Genomic DNA, 27,205 nt, shown 5'->3' with positions numbered 1-27,205 from the left:
GGGCCAGAGACTCCAGTAGAATCCTGACCCAGCCTTTTCCTGGGCGATCTGCGGAAAGTTAACCTCTTGAAGCTTCAGTTCCTCGTTTCATTTAGACGCTCAGCAGATGTTGATGGAGCGCCTGATTTATGCCAGGAAATGGGCTAGGTGCTAGCAACAGAACCAACACATACCCAGTTTCCTGTCTAGACGGGGAGTCAGGATGCAACCAATCAGAGAACAGTGGTATGCCAGACAGCATCTGGTGAAGGGAGGGGTGCCCTGACCCTGTAAAGATTCATAAAAAAATGACACTTAGATGGAGGAGGGGTCAGCCAGATCCAATGAAGTCGAGAAGAAGGCTTGATGATGGGCAAACAGCACTTTGCACAGTTCGGAGCCCCTCTTTCTGATCTGTAGAGTGCGGGTGAGGTGAGGACTAGGTGAGGAGGTGCAGGTGCAGCAGGTACCACACCTGGCCCAGAGCAACAGCTCCACAAAGGAGTGCCATGTAATTGCCTATCTACATTCGTCCCCTCAGTAGGAGACCCTGGGGGGCCGTGTCCAAGTGCATTGACGCACTAGGGGAGGTCCTTCACGAGGAAGATGCTTGGTGCATGAACAAAGCTGGGCAGAGGGCAGTTGGGAGGATAAGGCTCCTGTAAGCCCCCATGTGGCCTCCTGTATCCTACGTGACAGTGGGAGGCATGGAAAGTTCTCAGAGAGAGTAGCATCACCAGGTTTGTGCTTCCCAGTGGTACCCTGGCCTGGACCAGGAGGCTTCACAGCTACAGGTGACTTGAAGCTCAGCATGGCTCACAGTCCCCCAGGAGCAGGGACCAGGGCCAGGATGGAGAGCACTGGGCAGGAGGGACAGGATGCGGTCACCTGCTGGGTGTGAAGAGGTAGGAGGGGCTGAGGTTGTCCCCAGATCAGGTGGAACCAGACCCATGGTGCTGCTGCTGTCCAGGACAGGGAACTCCAGGAGAGGAACAGGTGCAGTGGGAGGAGAGGATGAGGATGGTCTGGGTTGGGTTGAGCTGCTTCTCTCCAGGGCTCCCTGGGTCCCCTCCTCCTGGCCATCCCTCTGCCTGTTGGAGCCCACCCCCATTCGCTCCTCCCTGGCTGCTCCCCCAGTCCCTCCCTGGGCCTCCTCCTTCCCTGGGCCACTGCCTGCTCCGCGCTTTAATGATTCAAACACCCTTTTCACTGTTCTCCACGTCTCCGATCTCCCCACCCCCAGCCCTCCAAGCCCCCTACACCACAGAAGAAGGTTCTGCCTGCATAGACAGGACTGGTGACAGGGCTGTTGGGGACTGGTAGACTAGGGCCTGCTGGGGATGCTGGTGACAAATCTCCTGCTCACGGAGTGGCTCCTGTAACTTACCTCCCTGGTAATGTTTACGGTGAATTTATTACATCAGAAGGAGACAGACTTGGCCTCAGATGTCAGACTTCGTAGTCTGCTGCCAGAGAGATACCTAGGGTGGAAATAGCATCAACTTGATGAAACAAACAAACAGCACCACTAAGCCGAGCACCGTCGGCCTTGCCCGTCTTCCCTCCCTGCCTCTCTCCTGAGGCCTGGGCACCTGCACTGGGGGTAGCACAAGAAGAGGAGAGGAGAACTCCACGTGGCACCAAAGGTCCTCCCAGGACACCCTCACCTTCCCACCCAGTCCAGCGCTGTCACCTCTTCCTGCCCCACAGCCCCGGCCTGACACACCACACTCACCACCGTCAGCCTCCGGGCTGCTGCTTTTACCTTGTGCTGCGGCCGCCCAGGCAGACAGACCTCATATCCTGCCATCTCAGCTCCATACGCAGTCCTGCTCCAACCACATCTCCCTGTTACCACGGGGTCCCAGCCACTCGCATCTCCCCCCTGGATCATCCTGGTTCCGTGCTCTGCAGTCTGTATGGCAACCCAGAGGTCCTGTGTATTCCCAGCTCAGATCACGTCACCTGCTGTGCTCAGAGTCTTCCACTGGCTTCTCACCTCACCCGGGGTCGAACCTGCATCCTAACGGTAGCCTCCCTGCTGACTTGGGCCCCTCTGCTCTCCTTGTTCTACTGCTCCAGTGCCTTTGGTCCCTTGGCACTGCTCCTGTCTTTAAAAAAGATTTATTTATTGTATATTTGAAAGACAGAGTTACAGAGAGAGGGACTCTTCCATCCTCTGGTTCACTCCTCAATGGCTGCAACAGCCGGGGCTAGGCTAGGCAAAGCAGGAGCCAAGGGTTTCTTTTGAGTCTCCCACATGGGGGCAGGGGCCCAAGGACTTGGGCCATCTTCTACTGCTTTCCCAGGCCACAGCAGAGAGCTGGATCAGAAAGAGGAGCAGCCAGGACTAGAACCAGCACCCATATGGGATGCCAGTGCTGCAAGTGGAGAATTAACCTATCGCACCACGGTTCTGGCCCCTAAATACATAAATCTTAAGGGAGAGAGAGAGAGAGAGAATTTGCCAAATGCACCCATGAACCATCTACCAAGCTACATCCTCCCCACACCCTCTGACCCCTGACCTCCGGGCCTCAGCCAGGAGGAGTCTGTGCTGCCCTTGCCCTTCCGCCGAGTCGAGCCCTGGGGCTGGGCACACAGTAGGGGCTCAGGTCACATGCACAGGAGCAGAACACTCATGTGCACCTGCACATGCACTCATGTAGGGAAGGTCCTTTGATTTGTATAACCACAGGACCCTGAGGAATGGCCCCTTTCTCCTGACCCTGGACAGTGACAGTACCCATGATACTCCACAGCCACTAAACAGAATCCCTTCTCTCTCCAGCCCAGATTGCATACGTACGTCCAGTGGTCACCCTTCTCTGTCCCCCAGGTGCCCCACAGACACCTTCAGCTCCGTGTCTCCAACACTGCACTCTAGTGGCAGACACTGTGATACAGCAGGTTAGGCCACCTCTTGGCAACACCCACATCCTGTATCAGGGTCTTGGGTACTCCACTTCTGATCCGGATTCCTGCCAACGCACACCCTGGGAGGCAACAGTGATGGCTCGAGTGCTTGGGACCCTGCCTCCCATGTGGGAGACCCAGATGCAATTCCTGGCTCCTGGCTTTGAGCCGGCCCAGTTCTGACTGTTGCATGCATTGGAGGCATGAGCCAGTGGATGGAAACACACACTCTCTCTCTGTCTCTCTGTCTCTCTTTGTCTCTCTCTCCCTCCTTCCCTCACATTCCCTCACCTGCCTCCTCTCTCCCGTTCAAGTATATTAAAAACAGAGAAACAAACATGAAAACAAACCTGAACTCTCAGTTGACTTCCACACCACAAGGCGCTATGTGCCTGGGCTCCCTGCCCTAGGAAATGGCACCTTTGTCTGCCTAGGTGCTCATGCCAGAGACCCAGATTCCATCCCTCCTGGTCCAAGTGCTGCAGACTCTCTAAATATCTCAGTAATTCCCCTGCCCTCAAATCGGCTCTCCTGGACTTCGGCGCCTGTGCCTTGCTTGGAGCATTCTGCTTGTTTCCTCAACTCAAACCCCCTCCATGCCACAGCCTGCGTGATCTATCGCAGGTGTGAGCCCAGACTCACTCCTTCACTACCTCTGATCCTCAAGATGAAGTGGAAGGAAAAGAAGCTCTTGGTTTCAGTTGGGCATCTACTGCAGTCAGTCACTGGTGCGTGCCAGGAACCGTGACATTAATGATCCCCTTTGGTTATCACAGTAAACCATTGTAGAAAGAAGTCAATTGAGACCTAGAAAGATAAATTGCGGCCGGCGCCGCGGCTCAATAGGCTAATCCTCTGCCTTGCGGCGCCGGCACACCGGGTTCTAGTCCTGGTTGGGGTGCCGGATTCTATCCCGGTTGCCCCTCTTCCAGGCCAGCTCTCTGCTATGGCCCGGGAAGGCAGTGGAGGATGGCCCAAGTCCTTGGGCCCTGCACCCGCATGGGAGACCAGGAGAAGCACCTGCTCCTGGCTTCGGATCAGCGCGATGCACCAGCTGCAGCGGCCATTGGAGGGTGAACCAATGGCAAAAAGGAAGACCTTTCTCTCTGTCTCTCTCTCTCTCTCTCTCTCTCTCTCTCACACTATCCACCCTGCCTGTCAAAAAGAAAAAAAAAGAAAGAAAAATAAATTGCCTGAGGTCGCACATGTGGCTGGGAAGTTGTGGAGACCTTCCTGAAGTTTTCTTTCTAGCACACTTGGCTGCCTGCTGATCTGTGGACCCCATCCTCTGTGCCCCCTTCTGCGTCTCCATTGCCATCACCCATCATCTGCCACTCTACTCTCTGAGAAGTCATCTGTTTATCTTAGACGTGCCTTGCACTTCCAGACGTCTGTGTGCATAGCCATTTGGGTCCTTCTTCCTTGAAATACTCCTATCTGTCCTTCAAAACCCGGCTCCAGTGGCCCTTCTCCTGTTCAGCCTTCCCAAGCTGACCCCTCCCCGTAAGGATGGTTGCTTGCTGCTTTGTGTATCTCCTCAACATGTGAGCCATGCTCTCAGAAGACAGAAGAGCACACCAGTCGATGGTGCAGTCCTGGAGGAGGGCCGTAGGGCTTTAGAATTTAGAATTAAGTCTCAGTGAGCTGCGTCACCTTCAGCCAGTGACCGATCTCTTTGTGCTTTGGCTTCCTCCCTGTAAACGGGAACGGCACTCCGTAGAAGGGACTAATCAAATGTGGCAGGGGATGGAGAGTAGTACCTGGTGTATCCTAAGTACTCAACAAATGTAACTGTTTGTTATTAGCACCTGATGCCTCTGAGACTCAGACACTGGTTGCATGGTTCCTTTCTTTACACTAAGACAACGTGTGCCCTGGTGCAGTATAATTACTTGCCTACTGGGCCCAGGGTGGGTAGGCTTTGAAGGTCTGGGCAGCTGGTTCTGGGTCACCAGGCACGTGGCTTGGCCGCCCTGAGCCTTAGCTTCCTGGATGCACTAAGCAAATACAGCAATATCTAAAATGCTCAGTGCGGCGCTTGGCGCATGGCAGGGGCTAACCAGACACACGAGACCAAGTTCTTGGCAGACTGGTGCGGGTGTCACAGTTCAGGGCTCTTTCTGCCTCTCCTGGGTGAGAGCCACTCATGCAAGCCTCTCGTCTCTGCCCACAGCGGATGACGCCTGCGGTGGAACACTGCGGGGCCAGAGTGGCATCATCTCCAGCCCCCACTTCCCCTCCGAGTACCACAACAACGCCGACTGCACGTGGACCATCCTGGCCGAGCTGGGGGACACCATCGCCCTGGTCTTCAGTGACTTCCAGCTGGAGGACGGTTACGACTTCCTGGAGGTCACGGGCACCGAGGGCTCCTCTCTGTGGTAAGTGTGCACTCCCGCCCCCCTGCCCTCTGCCCATGCAGCTGTGAATTCCCGGGGTGCACACACATTGTCTCCTTAGCACCTGGGGCTGCTTCCTTCCTCCTGCCATTGGAGCCCTTGGTCCGATCACAGCGAGAACCCGTGGGCTCTTTCCAACGCCATGGTAAACAGTGATGGTCATTTTGCTCTCTGATTCAATGTGTGTCTCTGCTGAAGACTGCCCTGGGGGGTCTTGGTTGAGTGACTGGCATCGTGGCTAAAAACATTCTGGTCTCAACGTGGATGTGGTCACGGTAAAACCGTCTGCACAGGTGTTCTGCTTCTGGAAGACACAAGGCGTCCAACAAAGGGATTGAGCATCTGGGGGGATCTGGCCCCGTGACCCCAGCCAGGCACTGTGCAAAGGGCAAGGCTGACCTCTTGCCATGCATCGTGACCTCATCAGAAAGTGCCAGCTCTCTGGCGGTGTGTTCCATACCCATTCTCCCACCGTGGATGGGATAGGGAATGATGGAGGCCTTGGCAACCTTGCTGGCTTGTTGTCTGCAGACTTTGGGAAGTGGCCAGCTTCCTGTTTGCCTGGTAGCCGTGCAGCATGTGGAACCTTCTCGCATCTTGCACTGTAGCTGCGTGAGCAGGCTGCGAGCCTCAAGGGGACCTTGGGGAGCGCATCGGGGGCCAGTAGGAGGGTATGTCCAGATGTGCTTCAGGTGTGTCCAGATGTGCTGTGTGCCCGGGAGCAGCAGGGCTCCGTGTGTGGGGGTGGAGGGTGCAGGTGGTGTCGCCAAGGGCTCTGAGTGCAGCAGAAAGTGGAGGCTGCGAGACTCACACAAGCCAGAGACAGGGAGCTGCAGGAGGAAGGGAGGCGCCGTGGGCAGGCGGGAGAGGAAGAGAGCAGGGCGTGCGGCACATTGATTGCATGCCTGCTGCATGCAAGGCTCGATGGTGGCAGAAACAGCAGGTGGAAAGACATGCGCCTTGGAAGAGCTCCCCGTCTGCTTGGTGGTAAAATCGGACAAGCTCCTGGTAGGAGCCACGTGTGGCTACTGCAGAGGCAGGAGTGGGATGGACTCTACCCAGATACGGGCTCAGATCGGGGAGGCCAGCGTATCGGTGAGAACGCAGGCTTGCTGGTGCTGTGGATGTTGCCAGCGTGCCTTGTGGGCGTGGCTGGGGGCCATTCCCCATCCTGCACAGGACACTGAGAGGAGCCCAGGGCAGCCCAGGGCTGGAACTGCTCTGCGGAGGTGGAGGCTGTGTGAATGAGTCTGGGACCATGGCTGCAATTTCCCACTGGGAGTGGGGTTGAGCATCTAGATGAGCCCTCCCTGGCCTGGAAGCCCCAGAGGCTGCCCAGCCCTCACACCCCTGTCTGTCTGTCTGTCTCTCTCTCTCTTTAAAGATTTATTTTATTTATTTCAAAGAGTTACAGAGAGAGGTAGAGACAGAGAGAGAGGCCTTCCATCCACTGGTTCACTCCCCAGATGAACGCAATAGCCGGAGCTGTGCCGATCCGAAGCCAGGAGTCAGGAGCTTCTTCTGGGTCTCCCACATGGGTGCAGGGGCCCATGCACTTGGGCCATCTTCTACTGCTTTCCCAGGCCATAGCAGAGAGCCAGATCGGAAGAGGAGCAGCCGGGACTCGAACCGGCGCCCATATGGGATGCTGGCACTTCAGGCCAGGGCTTTAACCCACTGCGCCACAGTGCCAGCCCTAACCTCTGTCTCTTTTTGTAAAAGACCTCTTCCTCTGACTGTAAACCTAACACATTTGCTCCTTGTAGCAAATATACAAAGTTATAGAGAAATGAACAACAATGGTTATCATTTTTTCTATCTTCCCCTTCGGCCTTTTTTCCCTGGCCTAGATCCAGTTAGCTAGTTCCTTAGCTATATTTTAATATGAGAGTTAGGATCATAAGATACCTGTAGTCATTTTTTCACTTAACATCGTATCATAGAAATTGTTCTATCATCGCAGAGGTCTCCAAAATAGAATAGGTGTGATAATAGTATTATTTATTGAGCATTTACTCCAATATATGCCAACCAGCACCAAGCTCTTTAAGCTAACATTTCATTTCATCTCTCTAAAAACTCTAGGAAGGCCATAACTCCTGGAGGAGGGCAATGAGGCCCAGGGAGCTTAGGCTACTTGCTTGAGATCACACAACAAGGAGCAGTGCTGGGATCCAACGCCGAAGTCTGTCTTCTTAGCCGCAGTGCCACATCCGGGGCAGGGTGTGGTAGGGGGGTCATGGCTGCCTGGCTTCTCCTTGTAAGCCTGTGACCCGGTTACTCACCAGCTTTCTGCCTGGGATGTCCCCCAGTTTTCACTGCCATGACCAGATGCCAGGATGAAAGATCTTTCTGGTTCTGTCTCTCTAAGCCCCCCCGTCTCTTTCACTCACTTGTTTGGGAGCCACAAGGCCTCCTCCAGCTCCTGCCCACCAAGGGTGAGTCAATGCCTTGCTGTCCGAACTTCTGGAGGGAAACAAATCGGAGTGAGGATCTCTTTTCCTATTAAGTCCCCCAGTGGGGAAGGAATGAAGCAGAGGGAATGGGTAGGGGAGTCACTCTCACTTTTTGCTGTAAGATTCAATTATAATTATTTACAGGGCGAGGGTCCCCATTGTGCTCTAATTTATACCTGCATAGCAGTTACGGATAAACAAACTCCAAGGCTCGGGACAGATGTGTGCGAAGAATCCCCGCTCTCCTTTGCCCCTCGCCTTGATGCATCCCGGGATTCCTGCGAAAATCTGCCACTGCAGGTTTATGAGGATCCTGCTTGTATTAGCATCCATTAAGATTTCAGGCTGTTCTGGTTCTGTGCCAAGGCATCGAAAGACAACAGATCCTGTTAGAAAAGATGGATTGGACTAGCTGGGCATTGGCTTACCTGTAGAGACTCCCATCGGAGGAAAAAACTAACAGCCACCTCCATGATGGGGATTAGGTGCCCACTGCTTCCCAAGGGAGCGTGGCCCTCGGCACCCCTGCCTCAGTTTCCACATTCTTCTCCCTGAGCGGGGACACCAGCAGGAGGGTTTTAATCAGGGCCTTCGCTTGTTCGGGTTTTGTGGACTGGTACTAAAACAACTGCAGCAACATAGGGTTGATCTATTTTTTTTTTTTTTCTCTAAGTCAGGCTATTAGAAGAAAACCTGCCAAGTCCCCAGCCCATTATTTCATAAAACAAAGGACACGTCAAAGCCAAGACTGTGGCAGGGAATAATCATGTGGTAACCTTGCACTGACATCATGCAGGCTGGGGTGGGGACCGCCGCGGTCGGTGGCAGAGTGTGCCCGTCACTGAGGGGTCCAGCAGCACTGACACGTCCGTCAGTGGCCTTCTCCTCCCTGTGGTGCTGGCCCACGGCCAGCCTTGGGAGTCCAGCAGGCGCTGTTTTGTGCGGCGAAGGGCTGTTACTATGGTGAGCGCTGAACCCTGTAGCTCCAACATGCTGCAAGAATTCCCTAGCATGTTAGACTCACTCTCCCTAAAGTTAATTGCTTTTTTTGTGAGGGTGATTGTCCGTGAGCAAAAGCTAGGCTTGATCCGGCTGAGAGTTGCAGTCCAGATCGTGGATTTGGTATTTCTGCTCTTCAACTATGCACACACACATGCTCTACCCCACATCCCCCCCAACACCTCCAAGTCACCATCCATCATTTGCTCATCACCAAGTCCAGCCCCATGCCCATCATTCACATACATACACTCACATATATGCACGCACTCATGCATACTCACACATGGAAACACACATGCTTGCACACACACATTCACACATATACTTGCACTCTCACACATGAAAACATGCACAAATGCTCGCACGCACATTCTTGCACACACATGAGTACTCACACATGAAAACACACATGCACACTCACACACACATTCACTCTCAGGCACACTTATGCACATGCACACTCACACTCAGATGCACACACACACTTACATGCACACTGTGGTCTCCAGGTCCCCAAGCTCAATTTGGGAGCCATATCTTTTTTTTAAGATTTATTTAATTATTTCAAAGTTTCAGTTACACAGAGAGAAGGAGAGGCAGAGAGAGAAAGAGAGAGATAGAGAGAGAGGTCTTCCATCCACTAGTTCACTCCCCAATTGGCCACAATGGCTGGAGCTGTGCCAATCCGGAGCCAGAAGCTTTTTCCGGGTCTCCTACGCGGGTGCAGGAGCCCAAGGACTCAGCCATCTTCTACTGCTTTCCCAGGCCATAGCAGAGAGCCGGATTGGAAGAAGAGCCGCCGGGACTAGAACCGATGCCCATATGGGATGCCGGCGCCTCAGGCCAGGGCTTTAACCCACTGCGCCACAGTACTGGCCCCAGCCATGTCTTCTTCACTGACCCTTCTGGGGGTGGAGGATCTCTCTTTGCCTTGCTCTGATCCCATCTGTCGGCTGTGACCATGGCAGGGCCCTGCCTTCCCCCCAGATTCTAGGAAAATACTCTCCCTGTTGCCCAAGTTCCTCTGGTGGTCCTGGACTTTTGCAGAAGGCAAGGAATGGAGGATGCAGAAGACGCTTTGCATCCACAGGGACCCAGGTTCCTGGAGACCATCAGGCTCAGGTTGCAAGGAGCACAGTGATCATCAGCGTCTTATAGAGCCAGCCTCGCTATGGGAGAACATGAGCAAGGTGAAGGCCACTGGGAAGCCCTAGGCATGGACCACCTCCCCTTCCCCTGTGCCTCACGGTCAGCACCCTCCTCCTGAGTCTCTGGAATCCTGCCCCAGGATGCAAGAAAGGAGAGAAAGCTGACCTCCTCCTGGGGGCTTTGTGCAGCCCTCTGGGATCCGACACGGAGCCTGCGTCTATGACATCTGGCTGGGGAGAAGGCAGGCTTGGGAGTCACAGAGACTCGGGTGCAAAACCCAGATCTGCCTCTCAGTAGCGGTGTCAGAGTGTTTCCTTACCTCTCTGAGCCTCAGTCTCCACATCTGGAAATGGGGTTTGTATGCCAATCTACAAGCATGTTGAGAGGGCGAACATGTCAGCCGCTGCTGGCTGTGGAGGTACAGTCCTCATGGGACGGAGACCACAGTCAGGGGCCCACTCTTTGAGGGTAGAGCAAGAGCAGCTCAGAGCCTCATGGGCCCAATGCTTGGTGGCCCCACTGAAGCCATCAGCCACACCTTCCAGCGCAATGACATCTCACCAGGCACAAAGGTGGAGCTCGGCTTCCCTGGCTGATCCAGCCCCCAGGGCAGTTGCCTGAGAGCCAAGTGGCAACAGTGCTGGGGAGGCTCTGGGCCAGACTGCTGGGGGCTTTGCAAAGGTCAGATGGGGGGGCAGTGGTTCTGCCGCAGATGTCTTCCCTGGCACATTGTTGTCCCTGGCAGCGTGGTCATCTCTCTGTGTGGGCTCTGCCCCTGACAGGTCTGTTAGGCAAGCAGAAGAGAGGGCCCCTAGCTCAGCTTCCACCTCTGCTGTGTGCAGGCCCAGCCCCAGCGGGAGGAGCCACGGAGTAGGGGACGGGGACAGGGGCATGGAGGCACTAACTTCAATAGACAGAGGGGGGCGTGGCACCTCTGCCAGGTCCCCTGGGGTGGGGCCTAGGTCTGTGAGCCTGCAGGGCTCCTTTGACCTTCCTCCCACTCCCACCCGCATCTCCCCCTACTTCCTACCCCCAGCAGCACCGTCTTCCTCCTCTGCTGGCCAGGGCCTGACCTGCACTCAGAATCCTGAGGGCAGTGCCCATCTCCAGAGTGCGTTTGTGGGGTGCAGGTAGTGGGAGCTCCAAAACTCTGGCCCACGCGTGGGGGTCCTGGGTGGACCCCAACTCCAGCCCCGCCTCTGCCTGTCCTCGCCTGTGACTCGGTGGACCTGGGACCCATCGGGGCCAGTGATTTCCTGACCGCCTTCAGGAGACTCCGACTCTCCTTCTCCCTTTGCTTTGCCCTGATCATCCCAGTTCCGGTATCGGATCTCTGCGGCCCCACACCTTTCAACCCCACAGAGCTGGGGGGCGGGGGGACATCTACCTTAAGCAACCATTCCAAGTCGGCAAAGAAAGGAGAGCCCATTCTAGGGTCTCAGGTGAGATGTTGTCCTGTGGCGGGGACCACAGCCTCAAGTGGAGGCTGTGTGTGCCCCGGGTCTCCTGCAGCAGCACCTGGGAGTGCGAATGTGGACTCCACGTGGAGACAAGGGGACCGGGAAGGCAGCTTCTGGGGCCGCTGTGGACCCTTCTGGCCAAGCCGTCCCACCCCACCCAGGGATGTGGCCAGAGCAGGTAGCCTCAGTGTTTTCTAGGGAGTGTGTTCCCCGCTGTGCCCCCAGCGGGACTCTGGGGTCTGCCTGGGAGTCTGGCAGCTGCCTGCACCTGGGAACAGAGCCCAGTCCACTGCGCCCGTGAGGATCACCCTGCCCCGCCCCTGCAGCTTCTGGGGAGAAGCTTCAAGACGTGTTCCAAAAAGTTCAGTTGCCCTGCACTTGGAGTCTAGAGGCTGGCCCTCCTCGTTTCATCCCTGAAGGTCCCCATCCCGCACACATCAGAGGTTGGAGGCAGTGTGTTCGACCTTGCCTGGCTGCGTCTGTTCACCTTGACTGTGGCAGGTGGGGGACACAGTGGGTAGCCCCAGCCTCCAGGATCTTCAGTCTGCAGGTTTTGCTGGCAACACTGTCTGTCCTGGGGGAAGACCTTAGTGCAGGTATCGGGGAATCTGAGCCGACTAGAACCTATTGATCACAGCAACTTCCTTTGTTAAAAAAGGGATTTCTTTCTTTTTTCTTTTAAGATTTTATTATTTGAGAGGTAGTTATAGACAGTGAGAGGGAGAGACAGAGAGAGAGGTCTTCCGTCCGTTGGTTCATTCCCCAGTGGCCGCAACGGACGGAGCTGCACTGATCCAAAGCCAGGAGCCAGGTGCTTCTTCTGGGTCTCCCATGTGGGTGCAGGGGCCCAAGGACTTGGGCCATCTTCTACTGCTTTCCCAGGCCACAACAGAGAGCTGGATTGGAAGAGGAGCAGCCGGGACTAGAACCGGCACCCATAAGAGATGCCAGCACCGCAGGCAGAGGATTAACCTACTGCACTATGGCGCTGGCCCTGGGATTTCTTTCTTTCTTTTGAAAGTCAGAGAGGGGGGAGATGAAGGGAGGGAGGGAGAAAGGGGAGGGGGAGAGAAAGAGAGAATGTCTTCCATCCGCTGGGCCACTCCCCAAATGGCCGCAACAACTAGCACTGGGCCAGGCTGAAGCCAGGAGCCAGGTGCTTCCTCCTGGTCTCCCATGTGGGTGCAGGGGCCCGAGCACTTGGGCCATCCTCCACTGCTTTTCCCAGACAAGGAGCTGGGTCAGAAGTCAGACAGCCAGGATGTGGACTGGCGCCCATGGGGGTTGCCGCATCAGAGGCTGCAGCTTTATCCACTACGCCACAGCGCCAGCCCCAATCTGGGCACCAGCTCACGAGGTGTTTTATCCAGGAGCCCTGAGATTGAGGTGTGCTGGGGATGAGGGCAGCCCACCAGATGCATTGGTTGGTAGAACGCTTCACTCACTGGCTCGTTCACGTGCGTGACCTAGCCATCAGGTTGGCTTCTCTGCTTGTCTACCTTTCCCCTGCTTGTTTTCAGCAATCATTTCTTGAGATGCTTCCCAAGCCCCACTTGGTGTTGGAGGGACAGAGGCTCAGGCTGGGTTCCCAGGGAGTCATTTCGTCACTGCACAGATGTTTCTGTAATAGCTACGCACCATGTGGGACCCTTTGATCAGTGAGGCAGTCTTTGGGGCACTGGCGAGGGTGGCCGGATGCCATGGTTGGCTGCACCTGGGAAGTTTGGTGTTGGTGTTAACCGCTGGCAGGAGCCGGGGGAATCATCTCCATGCTGAGCACTGTCCCCATGGACAGCCTCTCTGCCTCATCCCCACGGCAGCCTTACCAGCCCCATTGCTGAGACCAATCCCTTCCCATCACCCAGCAGACTACTTAGGTCTGCCTCTTGTGCAGGATGAAGCCAGGAGCTTCTTCTGGGTCTCCCACGTGGGTGCAGGGTCCCAAGCACTTGAGGCATCTTCTGTTGCTTTCTCTGGCACATTAGCAGGAAGCTGGATGGGAAGTGGAGCACTGGGTCTAGAAGTGCCCATATGAAATGCCACAGTTGCAGGCGTAGGCTTAACCCGCTGCTCCAGGGTGCCAGCACTACCCCTAATGCCCTATTTGCCCTTAAACTTGAGACATGGAAGTGGCAGAGGACTGGTACCTGTCCTCTGGGCTTCTGTCCTGTTTTACTATCAGGAGCAAGGCGTGGCCAAGATCTGAAGCAGGCAGGTGTGTCAAAAAACAGCTGAGATGGTGCGTGCTGGAGGATGCCATGGAGCTGGTAAGCGAGCAGGCTGGAGCTCACCACCCACTGACTCGCTGGGGGCTGGGATGCCCTTGCTTTCCTCCCCGTCTCAGCCACCTCCCTGTGCTTTACGCCACACCAGGAAACTGTTCTCTTCTGATGGAGCCCATGAAATTGCATCTGTTGGATCCATCAGGAGCCCTGCCATAAATAACCAGCCTTTTAAAATCCCATCTCCGTATCTCTCGGAGTTGGAAATAGCATCACACACTCCGCAGCCCAGCCACAGGAAGGGATCCTGTGCTGATGCGTGCTGCTGTCAGGATCACGTCTGATGGGGCTCGGGCCGGCCTCCTGCACTCTCCGCGGAGTGTCAGCGTGACTCCATTGCTCCCGTGCGTGAGAACTTGCTCTCGGAAACAGAACAAAAGCCGCAGCTGGGAGGAGCAGGACTTGAGCTGGTAGTGGCCATAATGGGCACAACAGCTCTGCTAAAGCTTGTGACTTGGCAAAGTTCTGTGCGTGGGAAGCTGGGGTTGGGCAGCTGGCCTGCTCCCTGGAGGCTGGATTGCAGGCAACAGGTTGGCACTAACTATCTCCCCTGTGTGGCTACATAGCCAAGAGCACCAGACAAGACGCTGTCTTCCACTCCCTGGAAGGGCGACTAGGCACCTGCTGGTGCTGCTAAGACAGATGGAAGGAGTTGTTCTGGGTGCTTTCACAGGCCCCTCATGCTGGCAAGACCTGTCTCCTAAAATGGTGTCGTTCATTCAGAATGTTCAAGGGTGCCCTCCTGGTCTCTGTTTTCACGTTTGGCTACAAACGTTGGCCTCACTCACTCTTGGCAACACACCGGTGTTGCTCCTCTCTTTTGCTCCTGCACAAAGTGGACTGGGACAGGGGAGGTAAGGCCAAGCGAGGAAGATGCTGCAGGGACTCCACTGTCTTCAATGGCTGACGCACAGCCTCTGGGAGCACCCAGAGGGGTGGTCCTAGGACACCAACAGCGACACCTGGGAAGCTCCGTGCTCACCCTCTTCCCAGATTCCTAAGACTGATCCCCATCCTTGGTTCTCTTCCAGCTTCTCCTCTTCCAGGGGCTGGGGTGTGATACCCACAGTCTCAGCAAGGAAGCTAGTGTTTCACACCAAGCACAAGCACTGGACAATCTGATGAAACAGTAGAAATTATCCCTTTGCGCTCAACCATTGGGCAGGGTTGATCTGAACAGCACAGGGAGACTTCACCAGGGAGGTGGACCCCTACTGTGTCTGGAGACTTTCTCCCCATCTCTTGGAAGGTGGTCTGTACTGCCTGCTCCTATCTTTGCATTCACTCCTTGCCTACCCTACCCTTCTGTCTTCTCCCTCCCAGCCATCAACTTGAACTCATTGTCTGAGAGCCACTGCCGCACCCCAAACACTGCCCCTTCCAGTTGCCAAGTCCTGAAGATGCCGTTCAGGTCTCGTCTTCCTAGAAGCATCTACATTGCTTTACGCTGCAGATCTCTCCTCTCTCCCTGCCTTTGTGCTACCTGTCCCGATTCCTCTTCAGCCTCTCTGGCCATTCTTTCTCTGTCTCCTTGGATGCCCCCATGGCCCTCTCTGCTCACGCCACATAGTCTCCCTGGGTAACTTTTCCTGACATCATGGTTTTGGGTGCCACCTGCTGGGTTTGACTCCCCAGTCTGGCTCAGCCTCACCACTGAGCATCCAACCATAAAGCCAGCCACATCTTGAGCATCTCTACCTCGATGCACCTGCAATATCGCCAGCTCAGCTTGTCCCATCTTTGCTCATAACTGACTCTTCAAATTCACACAGTTTATTTCTTTTCTCAATTATGGCACCACCCTCTACCCGGTTTTCCCAGATGCTGGGAATTATCCTGTTTGACTAATTGCTCAGTTAATTGCTGAGTTCTCCCAATGTATCTCCTCTGACATATCTTCCCATCCTTGCTACCATTTCCTGAATTCTGCCATCGTTGCTTCTTTGCGGGTTGCAAGGGCCTCCTTCCAATCTCCCAGCATCTTGGCATTCTCCAGTTCACCCTCGACACTGCTGCCAGAATGGCTTAATTAAAATGCAGGTCTAACATGCTAAGCCCCAGGCAAAAGCTTTCAATCATCTGCTGCTGCCTACAGAGTACAATTCAAGCACTTGACAGGACACGAAAGGCCTCTCTGGATCTACCTCAGCTTCAGCTCTCGCCACCTCTTCCTCTGATATCCATAAACCCTAAAACTCGGCAGGGTGACACCACAAAGGTTTATTTCTTGCTTATGTTCCCCGTCTCTCATAAGTCAGTGGGTGTGGCTCTGAGCCACCTGCTCACACAGGTGGCTGTCCAGGCTGATGGTGCGGGGGTGGGTGGTCTCAGCATCTGGAATGCATGGCTTTCTCCAGTGACATGGCAGGGAAAGTAAGTGGAGAATCCAACATGAGCTTTCCACTGCCCTGGCCCAGGTATGATACATGTCACTGCTAACTCATATTCCATTGGCCAGAAACAGTGACATGGTCCAGCCTAGCTGCAAAGGAGCCGGGAACTGTGGAGGAGCAGATGAAGTGCTTGGTGAGCCAACCTCCTGTGGCACTTCATTCTTCAGCAGACAAGGTGGCCAGGACCCTTTGAGAGGCGGGCCTCTCCTCTCTGCTCCAGACCTCATCTTCCCCCAAACTTCCCCATTAAATTCCTCTCTTCGTTCTCATTCTTGAACTTTTCCCTCTCTATTGAACACTCTCAGAAGCCCAGAGGCATGTTCTAAAATCTGCCATCTAAAACCGAAACAGTAATAGCACTCAGCCAACCCGTGGTCACTCCAGCCCATACAGCTACTGACCCATTGCTCAGCCACCAAGTACGGAGACAGTTATTGGTTTCTGCTCCACCTTGCCTCTGAAACTGACCTTGCTAAGACCTCCAGTGACCTCCTGGTCACCAAATCCAGAGTCGCACCTCCATCTTCATCTGACGTGGCCCCTTGGCAACGCGTGCCACTGGCCATCTGTCGGTCTCTCAGCTAACCTGCCATTGCACAGCGGCTACCATGGCCATTCCTTCTCAGTTCCCTTTGCTCCTCCGCTGTCTTCCTCTGTCCAGCCTTTATATCTGCACTGCCCCAGGGCATCCTGGGACCCTCCCCTTTTCCATTGGTAACCTCATCCAATCACAGGTTGCCTCTTGTCATGTATATGCCAATAGCTCTCAATTTAAATATTCAGCACTAATGAATCTTCCGTGTATATGAGTGGGAATCTCAAAATGAACATGTCGAAAGCGCACTTTTTTATAATATGGTAAAATATATATAACCTAAAATTCACCATTTAACCATTTATGTATTTATTTATTTATTTTAACCTTTATTTAGTAAATATAAATTTCCAAAGTACAGTTTATGGATTACAGTGGCTTTCCCCCCCCCCTATAATTTACCTCCCACTTGCACCCTTCCCATCTCCCGCTCCCTCTCCCATTCCATTCACATCAAGATTCATTTTCAATTATCTTTATATACAGAAGATCGATTTAGTATATATTAAGTAAAGATTTCATCAGTTTGCACCCACACAGAAACACAAAGTGTAAAATACTGTTTCAGTACTAGTTATAGCATTACTTCACATTGGACAACACATTAAGGACAGATCCCACGTGAGAAGTAAGTACACAGTGACTCCTGTTGTTGACTTAACAATTTGACACTCTTGTTTATGGCATCAGTAATCTCCCTAGGCTCTAGTCATGAGTTGCCAAGGCTATGGAAGCCTTTTGAGTTTGCTAACTTCGATCTTATTCTGACAGGGTCATAGTCAAAGTGGAAGTTTGCTCCTCCCTTCAGAGAAAGGTACCTCCTTCTTTGATGGCCCCGTTCTTTCCACTGGGATCTCACTTACAGAGATCTTTCATTTAGGTCTTCTTCTTTTTTTTTTTTCCCAGAGTGTCTTGGCTTTCCATGCCTAAAATACTCGCATGGGCTCTTCAGCCATATCCAAATGCCTTAAGGGCTGATTCTGAGGCCAGAGTGCTGTTTAGTACATCTGCCATTCTATGAGTCTGCTGTGTATCCCGCTTCCCACGATGGACCGTTCTCTCCCTTTTTGATTCTATCAGTTAGTATTAGCAGACACTAGTCTTGTTTGTGTGATCCCTTTGACTCTTAGATCTATCAGTGTGATCAATTGTGAACTGAAATTGATCATTTGGACTAGTGAGATGGCATTGGTACATGCCACCTTGATGGGATTGTATTGGAATCGCCTGGCACGTTTCTAACTCCACCATTTGGGGCAAGTCCGATTGAGCATGTCCCAAATTGTACATCTCCCATTTAACCATTTTTAAGTATACAATTTTGTGCATTAAGGATATTGGATACTTACTGGTAAATAACACCACTATCCATCTGTTCATCTCTAAGTACTTTTTTCACTTCCAAACTGCAACTCTCTCCCCACTAAATAATAACTCCCACCCCACTCCCACTCCACTGTTTCTCTGTGAATCTGACTGCTATGGGTATCTCATATGAGTGAGATCATGCAGTTTGTGCCTTTGTGTTCGGCTTATTTCACTTAGCATATGTTTTCTAGGGTCATAGCATGTGTTGGAATTTTACTCCTTTTTAAGGCTGAATAATATTCCATCAGCTGTGTACACCACATTTTGCTTATCCACTTGGGTTGTCTCCACTTAGCCTTCTCCATACTCCCCACATGGATCTACTGCTGCTCCCATGCCACCAGCACCTTTGGGGTGCTCAGTGTCTGGCTGCCCTATGTCTTCTCGCATCCCCCATACAGCAACCAGAGCAACTGGTGTAATAAATCAAACCATGTCTCTGCCCTGCCGAAGGCTTCCCCTCAGATTGAGAGCAAAATCCTGCAACAAGACCACCTTGTCCAGTCACTGGGTCCCTCCCAGACCCTCCTCCTGTCACCAGCCTGCACCCACCCGCTGTGCCCCAGCCTCACATGCCTCCCTCCTGCTCCTTGGATGGCTGAAGCAGGCTGCCTCTTAGGGCGTCTGCACTGGCCTAAGATCTTCCTCCTTCAAAATCTTCACATCCGCTTCCTTCAAAGTTAAAAAAAAAAAAAAAAGAAAAGGAAAGGAAAGGAAAGAAAGAGATCTGACTTTTGTGAAACGTAGAGTTCAGTTTGAATTTCCCCTCTTCTAGCAAGGCCCCCCCACCCTGCCGTCTCACAGAACCCTTCGCTGTCCGTCACACTGTCTTGCTTTATTTTAGGCTTTTGGTCAGTACTTTATCTTTTCTGGCTTCCTTCTATAGGGTCTTCTAGATGTTCGTAGAAAAATGCGTATCCTGGGGGGAAAAGAAAACAACTATGCATGACTTTCAAAATTGTCTGCCTCAAAATAAGAACTTGCCTTTGCATTCCATTTTCCACGGACTTTTTGAAGTCTTCTCTTGTTGGTCCTTTTTCTGTGCCCCTCCCCTCCCCCACCAGTGCCAGAAGAAGGCTGACAAGCCCCGGTTGGAGGTCTAGGTGCAGGTTTGTGTGCAGGGAAGAGACCTGCTGCTGGCTCGCCAGCGCTGGCCGTGTCCTGTGGCTGGTCACAGAATCCTCTCCCCCAAGTGTTTTAAGTAATAACCTTCCTGGGGGACACTTGCAAATTAGCCCTGCCTCATGCTGATTACTCGTTCGAAGCTCAGTCTGATTAATAATTAATCAGCAAACGGCATAGCCAGAGCGGCTGATCTGTGCTGGAAAAGATCTTAAATTATGCAAGTCACTTGGCCAGTCTGAAAAAAAAAAAAAACGCACGAGCCCAGCAGTAGGCAGACCTGGAGAGGTTTGATTGCACCATGAGTGAGGTGAGGCTTCTCAGCTGTTTGTTTTTCTTTTCTGTCTTTTTTTTTTTTTTTTGCCCTGCTTTTGACTAAGAAATCAATTAGGCTCAAACTCACCACCGCAGAGACAGACCGTGTAGCCCAGAAATGGGAATGTGTTAAACATCACTCTCCTTTTCATTCTTTCCCGTAAGAGGGGTTTGGGTCTGGGAGGCAGAGGTTAAAATTAACTGGTTTGCTTAGCAAATGCCGATCTGGCACCTCCGGTCAATGTCTACAGCCACGTGGATTTCAGCTCTGCACTCACTTCCTGTGCCTGCCAATAAGGGCAGGGGAGATGTGGGGGGCTCCCCTCCCGCCATCTGCCCTGGGGTTGGAGCAGAATCAATTTGCCAACAATTCCCATTGGGAATCCTGATAGTGCTGCTTGCCTCCTGCCTACAAACCCCAGGGAGACAGGAGAAAAGGCGATCAGAGGGTGATGAACAGCCTCCCCACCCCCAGAAGCCGTGAACTTGGTGGTTGTGTCTTTGAACCCTCAGTCTGCAGCCACCATCTTCAAAGCCAGGCCTGCGTGTGGCTTCTTCTTTCTCCTCTAGATTCTTTGCTCTGGAGATAAAGCAGAGAGGGGCAGACACAGACAAGCCAGCCTCCCTCGGAGGGCTCTGTGGATGCTGAGCTCAGGGCTGGAGGAGAGGGTTGGGTGTGGTCAGCACTGCCCTGAGCCCCTCTGAAAGCTGCTGGGTGACAGAGCAGCTCCCCAGGCCACTGACGATGCCCTCGCAGGGACCCCCGGCCTCAGTCTTTCTTAAAACTGCCCCTGGAATCCCAGTGTGCATCAGAGTGGGGGACGTGCAGGAGGCCATGGGCAAGAGATCATGAAAAACACCCAAGGGTGGAGGAGCAAACAGGCTTTTCAGGAACCAAGAGCCATCTGTCTGTCTTGTGATCTGTGGTCCAGGGCTCCTGTTCCATCTCAGTCCTCCTTCCTAGGTGATACCCTCTAGGGGCTGGCGTGGGGTACAGCGGGTTAAGCAGCTATTTGTGATGCCCTCATCCCATGTGGGTGCAGGGTCCAGTTCCAGCTGCTCCACTTCTGATCCAGCTCCCTGCTGATGCACTTGGGAAAGCTGCAGAAGACGGCCCAAGTGCTTGGGCCCCTGCACCCACGTGGGAAACCCAGATGAAAATCCTAGCTTCTGGCTTTTGCCTAGCCTAGCCTGCACCACTACGCTATCTGGGGAGTGAGCCAATAGATGGAAAGTCTCTTTCTCTCTCTGTCATTCTGTCTTTCAAATAAATATGCAAAATAGATATTTTTTTTTAACTTTTATTTAATGAATATAAATTTCCAGTGTACAGCTTATGGATTACAATGGCTTCCCCCTCCCATAACTTCCCTCCCACCCGCAACCCTCCCCTCTCCCGCTCCCTCTCCCCTTCCATTTGCATCAAGATTCATTTTCAATTCTCTTTATATACAGAAGATCAATTTAGTATAAAGATTTCAACAGTTTGCACCCACATAGAAACACAAAGTGAAACATACTGTTTGAGTACTAGTTATAGCATTAAATCAAAATGTACAGCACATTAAGGACAGAGATCCCACATGAGGAGCAAGTGCACAGTGGCTCCTGTTGTTGACCCAACAAATTGACACTCTAGTTTATGGCACCAGTAACCATCCTAGGCTGTCGTCATGAGTTGCCAAGGCTATGGAAGCCTTCCAAGTTTACCGACTCTGATCATATTTAGACAAGGTCATAAAAGACAGAGTGAGGATAGTAACCAATGATCCTAAGAGTGGCATTTACCAGGTTTGAACAATTATACAGCATTAAGTGGGGAAGAGGACCATCAGTACACACATGTTGGGAGTAGAGCCATTGGTGGTAGAGTAGAGGTTATGATTACAAAGGAATGAGGCCCAAGTGCACTAGACAGGGTCTAGAACAAAGGACAGAGTCATTATTAGAGGAGCTAAGAAAGGTGCTGTCTAAGCTACAAGTAATTTTTCTGATTGAGAGGCAAATAGAACCTGATAGAAGGGGCTTGATAATAATCTGGTGGGCTTTAGGCCTTGTAAATTCAGAGGCCCAGACCTATCTATCTCTTCACATGGGGTATATCCTAAGGGAGGTGTGAACCTCCTAGGGGAAGGCACTCTGTTGACTTTCATTACTTGGCTGGCCTGGGAGGAGAGCTGGCCAGGTAAAGGCAGGGGGCATCTCTAACAAGAAATTTACAGTTCTGCCTGCAATGTTGCTGACCCTACTTGACCATCCCCTCAGCTGCAGTGGTCACTTTGGAAGTTGGGCTGAGTGAAGGGCTTTTCAGCTTAGAGCCAATAAGATCTGTGGCTCTGACCTGGGCATCCTTCGACTCCAGGGCAGGTCCATTTCCAGTGATCCAACTCTTGGCAGAGCTGCCAGGGCTCTTCACAAGCTGACTTCTGCTGAAGCCCAGGCTTACCACATTGAAAGCCACTGCAGTGGACTGGCCTGTTGGGTCTCTTTGAGGCAGATCACTGTACAGATCAGCTATTAATAGGCCTGCCACCCATTGCTTCTGATGCCGAGCTTTCTTTTCCTCCTGGTTTGTGTTCAAGCAGACCAGAGGATGCAAGTCAAGGGAGTGCCCGTGTCCCATCTTTAATCTTCGGTGGCCTGAACTACAAGTCTATAGTCACAGGCATGTTCTGTAGTAGTTTTTCTAAGGTAGACAATGCCCATGAGGAAAATTATATTCTCACTTTAAAACTTTCTTTCCCTTTGGTCTGAAAGGGAGGTTTTTTTTTTCTACTTACTGTATACTTCGCTGATGGCGAAGTGAATCTAGCTATGAGATCAAATAAATATGCAAAATAGATCTTTTAAAAAAATCCCTTCTAGAACTTACCCAATGTTTCTCACTTGGGGATGCTGGACCAGCTCCCTGCTTAGAAGACTGGGAGGAAGGGTGTTTCCGAATGCAGACTCCTGGGTCCTGCCTGAAGCCCCAAGGATAGCTTAGTGTCTTCAGCCATTCTCCTGGGCGTGCTGAAGCCAATTGACGACTGAGTGGCATACACAGTGCCTAAACAGAACTTGTGCCACTGCAGTAACTTAGAAGCTGGGTCCCCCCCGTTACAAAGTGATCTGGCTTCTGGTGCGTGAATTCTTTATAGTATTTCTCAGCGTGGAAAGCCCCTAGCTGCCTTTAATGCACATGGAGTTAGGGTTCATGTACAGGTTTGGGTGAGCACTCTTATTACATCAAACAAAGCACACCATGCTAATGCTCATGACTTCTTTCACTAATATGGGTGGCTGCTTGTGCTGTGTTGCTGTCTGTGACAGGCCCTGAGACTGTGACCAGAAACTAGAAATTCTTAGCATTCCAGAAGCCATGGGAGCCTACACAGCCTCACCTGCTCATGGGGTCTGCTTAGGCCCATGCAAAGGAACGCTCCCTCCTGAGATCTGCAGACCTGCAGACCGGGGCTTGGCTCATCATCTCTGAACACCCAGTGCTCAATCCAAGTCCTGGCAGAGATGGATACAAAGATTTGCTGACACTTCGTTGAATAAAAATAGGCTCCTCACTCTTAGAGTCTTGCTGTCCCTCCTCACAGCCTCATCTGACTGCCACAGACTCCTCTCCCCTTCCTGGTCCCAGAGCCCTTTGGCAACAGGACTGACATCAGAATAAACAGTGTTGTTAATTACAGTCCTGCCAGGCTGTAGATCTTCCCACCTGCTCAGCCTACAGAACTGCTACTTTGTATCCTTTGACATACAAGTCTCCACTCCTACCACCCCAACCCTGGCCACCCGCTGCTCTATTCTCTAAGTATTTGACCTCTAAAAAGAATCCAATCGAAATATAAATGAGATTACGCAATATTTCTCTCCCTGAGTCCAACTTGTGCTGTGGGGCCAGGGCATGGGGAATACAATAAATAACAATATGAGGTGATGGATATATTAATTTGTTCTATAATAGCCACTTTCCTGTATATGCAGGTGCTTTTAAAAATGGAATTAAAAGATAAGAAAAGATATTAAAAAGATAGAAAAAGGTATAAAAAAGATATTAAAAGAAAATGAGATTAAACAATAAGTCAATTTTGGTGCAAAAATTTTTGAAATCTATGAATACAGAGAGAGATCTTCAAAAAATGTATATAAAATACATATTATAAGAAAGTTGCATGGATTTTAAAGTTTTTGCACCAAAAAAAAACCTCACCTTTTCATTTCGTTGTTTCATGGTATTTTGGAGTACATTTGTATGTGTCTTACAACATCATGTTGTGTGCCCTAAGTATGTACACCAGAAAGTATTTTCTAGAAAGAGCCATACAAAGCAAGTATGTGTTGGTTGCTATTGGATAGAGGCCGTCACCCAGCTGGCCACATGGCTTCCCCACCGTGTGAGTTGGGTTTCCGTACCCACCCTGCTGGAAAGACACTGAGCCTCGGACACTTAGCGTCTGCCTCACTCACACACACTGCTCTCATACTGGGTTTTGCCAGTGTCTTCCCTCAGCAGATGCTGGCCCAGCCCCTCCCAGGCCACTCTTTGCCCTTAGAGCAGGTTGGTGTGGCCTGTCGGGCCCCTCGGAGACTCAGGTCCCTGCCTTCCTCCTGCTTCCAGTACCCTCAAGAGTGTGATCGTCTTGCTCTGAGCATTTCGTGTGCAGCGTCTCAATGGCTCCTTACCAACGTTTCTGGAAGACTGTATCAGTGTCCCTATATCTCACGTGCGCAAGCTAAAACTCCCAGGCAAACCTGCGCCAGGTCATGCAGCCCGCATGCTACTGAGCTGGAGTTGGTCCCCTGGCCTCTGGCCTCTGCACTCTGCTCTTCCCCAGCCCCTCTTCTGAGCCCCCGCCCGGCCCTGACGCATCTTCTGGCCTGACACCGTGGAAGGAGATGTGGAGTCTGGCTTTCTGTGTCTTTGTCAGGTTCAAGTGCTGATTCTGTTGCCCTCTGTTTACTTTCGCTCCCAGGGCCTGTCGGAGAGTTACAGGAAGTAATTTGGCCCCGAAAACACTGAACAGGCCCAGCTCCCTACCTTTTACAGCCTGCATATGTCCTTCCTCTGTCCTTGCATGGCTGCAGCACGAGGAAGGGGCTGTCCCCTGCCACCCTCCCATAGCACGCCAGAGCCTACCAGCGTGTGCTCGGCGCACGCGGCTACATACCACTCAGCTCCCTCCTGCGGGTCCTGGCCTCCACGGCTGCTGAGGCATGGAGGCAGCTTCTGGCTGGCCCAGGGGAGAGGCCACAGCAGGAGGTTGTCATGCCCTGCTGGGCCAGACAGCTCTGAAACCCCAGGGCCACTGGACAGGTCCCTGGAGAAAGTCGGGCGGGGGTGAGCAGTCGTGGCTGTGTCTCTTCCCTCTGCGTAAGTCACTCAGCTTTCTGAACTTCAGCTGCCCTAGTTTACTCAGGCAGGGGATGGGTCCTCCCCACTGGAGCCCCACCTGCCGGGAACTTGAGGCTTGGTGCCCAGAGACGCCGAACCTTTTCCCTTCAAAGCACAGCATGGCGGGGTCCCTTCCTGCAGAAACTGCCCCCTCCACTGACTTTTCTGGAGCAAGGAGGAGGGTTCAAGGAAGAAAAGACCTCATGTGTAGAGAACCAACTGCACGCCAGGCATCCGCACTGATGGCTCTCTTTGCATCATCAAGCAACTGTAAGAAACAGAGTCTCAGCCAAGTCACGTGCCCAAGGTCACGCTCACAGCAGCTGCAAGCTGAAGCCAGGGCCCTTTGCTTCCCAGCCTCTTGCTCTTTCTGCTCCTCTGGCTCTTGGGGGTGGAGGAGCCTGGGCATATTGCAGGGGTGCTCCGGGGCCTGGACCCTGGGCATCAGCTGCTTCCTCTTGCTGCTGCTTTTGGTCCTTGGGGTTGCTTGCAGCTTCGAGCTAGCTTCATAAACACCCAGGCTGCTGGAGGCCTTGTCTGCCACATGCTGCCAGCCCCCAGAAGCTGGCAGGGCCTGGTGAGCATGGGACAGACTGCCGTCAGCCATCCTCTTCCACGACAGCCCTGTCACTGCAGACAAATGGCCCGGGTCATCCAGCCACGAGCCCCGCATCCTCCTCATTGCTGCCTGTGCCCTGAGTGCTCTAGATAAGCCTTTGCATTTAGTGTTGCTGTTGGCTGTGCCCCCAGAGTCCCCAGGCACCGACAGCCTGGCCTTTGCCCCAACCAAGATGAGCTACAGGCAAGGCTCGCTCCTGGCTTCTGTTTGCTGCCCCCTCAGCTCGCTGCGGTTACCAGAATCCATCAGACCCCGCCAAGCGACATTCCTCACAGGAGAGCAGGTGCCTCCTAAGCCTCGCTCTGGGCTGGGTGTGGCATCCCAGATGCTGCCGCAACTTCTGTCCTTGTCCTGGGCTGGGTGTGGCATCCCAGATGCTGCCGCAACTTCTGTCCTTCCGACAGTCATGGCTGCTTCTAACCCTGGCCCAACGGTGGCCTCCCAAGCTCCCCCAGCCCCGAGGGTCACCCAGTCCCACTGCTTGATGTTGCCCCTGCCCCAAGCCCCTTCCGCCGCTGCACCTCCCCCGCGGTGCCCTGGCAGAGTGAGTCCCTCCCCAGGGAAGTTGACAAGTCTCTGGCGATGGCTAGCCCAGCTGGGAAAGATTTAGTATTCTGTATCTGGAAATACTGAGCCACATCAGCTCAGGGCCTGCAATCACACCAGTGTAAAAGTTCTCCATTCAGGGGAATTAATTAGGATTCCTTATTAAAGATCCAATTAGGCAAAAGGGCATTTTTATCTGTGATAGTCAGCTGCTCCTCCTTTGTCCGAAGCTATAACTCCAAGTTATTTTTTTTTTAAGGGAGAAAAGCAGGGGCTGTGTTTTTCTAGAACAATTCACTCTTTCAGTGTCAGTTATGTCTTCATCAGGATGTGAAAATAGATTTTCTCTTTCAATTTGCAATGCTTTATCTCTTCGGAGTGCGGTAATGACTACACTGTGTTCCCCCAGGGAGAGCCGCAGCCCAGATGGGGTGTTTGGGCGGTGGGCCGTTGGGTTAGGACGAATGCAATCAGACATGGCGCGTTTTGAGCGACCTGATTGCACATGCAAGCTCTGCCGTGTGCTGTCCGTGTGACCTTGGGCAAGTCCTTCACCTCTCGGACCTTCCACTGCTGTTCTCTCCCAGAGTCGAGCTTGGGTAAGAGCAAGCTGGTGCAACGTCGGAAGCAAGAGACTCAGAACGCAGGCCACCAGCACCTGCAAGCCATGTGGCCAAGTTCACTTCTGAGCCTCAGCTACCTCATCTGCAAGATGGAAGGGAAACCCCCGCTCTGTAGCACCCCCCGGGAGGTGGTGGTGGGGTGGGGATTTCCAGTGAAACAACAAATGTGAAAGCGCCAGGCGTCCACGGCCCTCACTCCCTCACCTCCCGCAGGTGCCCCTCTGAGGTCACAGCCTCAGCAAGACCTTCCCTCCTCACCGAGTCAGCATCACGGGAGTGGCTGTGCCCACGTCATCTGAGAACGACCGGAAGGGAGGTTGTCCTTGTGGGATTGTTCGTGTCTCTCTTTGCCCTGGGCTTCCAGGTGGGACCCCACCAAGCTTCGCCGAGGCCTGCAGGATGTGGCCGTGTGCAGGACCCACATCACAGCCAGACTGCTTTAATAGAAAAGCCATTGCTGGAAGAGAACAACACAGCCTGGGCCAAGAACCAAGAAATCTTCCCCACCCCACCCCCGCCTCTCCTCGCCCCAGTTACCGGTTACCCCCCTGCCAATTCCCCCATCAAATAATCCCTGATAATGAAGTTAGGATGA

The 27,205-nt window shown here is 52.9% G+C and overlaps 1 protein-coding gene across 1 annotated transcript in view; it reads left to right on the top strand.

The window, feature by feature from the left end:
- The window catches only part of CSMD2 (CUB and Sushi multiple domains 2), a 615,632-nt gene that overhangs the window by 224,938 nt on the left and 363,489 nt on the right, over positions 1 to 27,205 (top strand). Inside the window, exon 5 of the mRNA XM_062193240.1 lies at positions 5,069 to 5,276. Coding sequence (XP_062049224.1) covers positions 5,069 to 5,276 — 208 coding nt within the window. The remainder of the gene's footprint in view (positions 1 to 5,068; positions 5,277 to 27,205) is intronic.

Source organism: Lepus europaeus, chromosome 5 (genome assembly GCF_033115175.1).
Source record: "Lepus europaeus isolate LE1 chromosome 5, mLepTim1.pri, whole genome shotgun sequence".
Classification (NCBI taxonomy): Eukaryota; Metazoa; Chordata; class Mammalia; order Lagomorpha; family Leporidae; genus Lepus; species Lepus europaeus.
The sequence above is the reverse complement of the archived record's forward strand: the minus strand, read 5'-3'. Positions and strand labels throughout refer to the sequence as shown.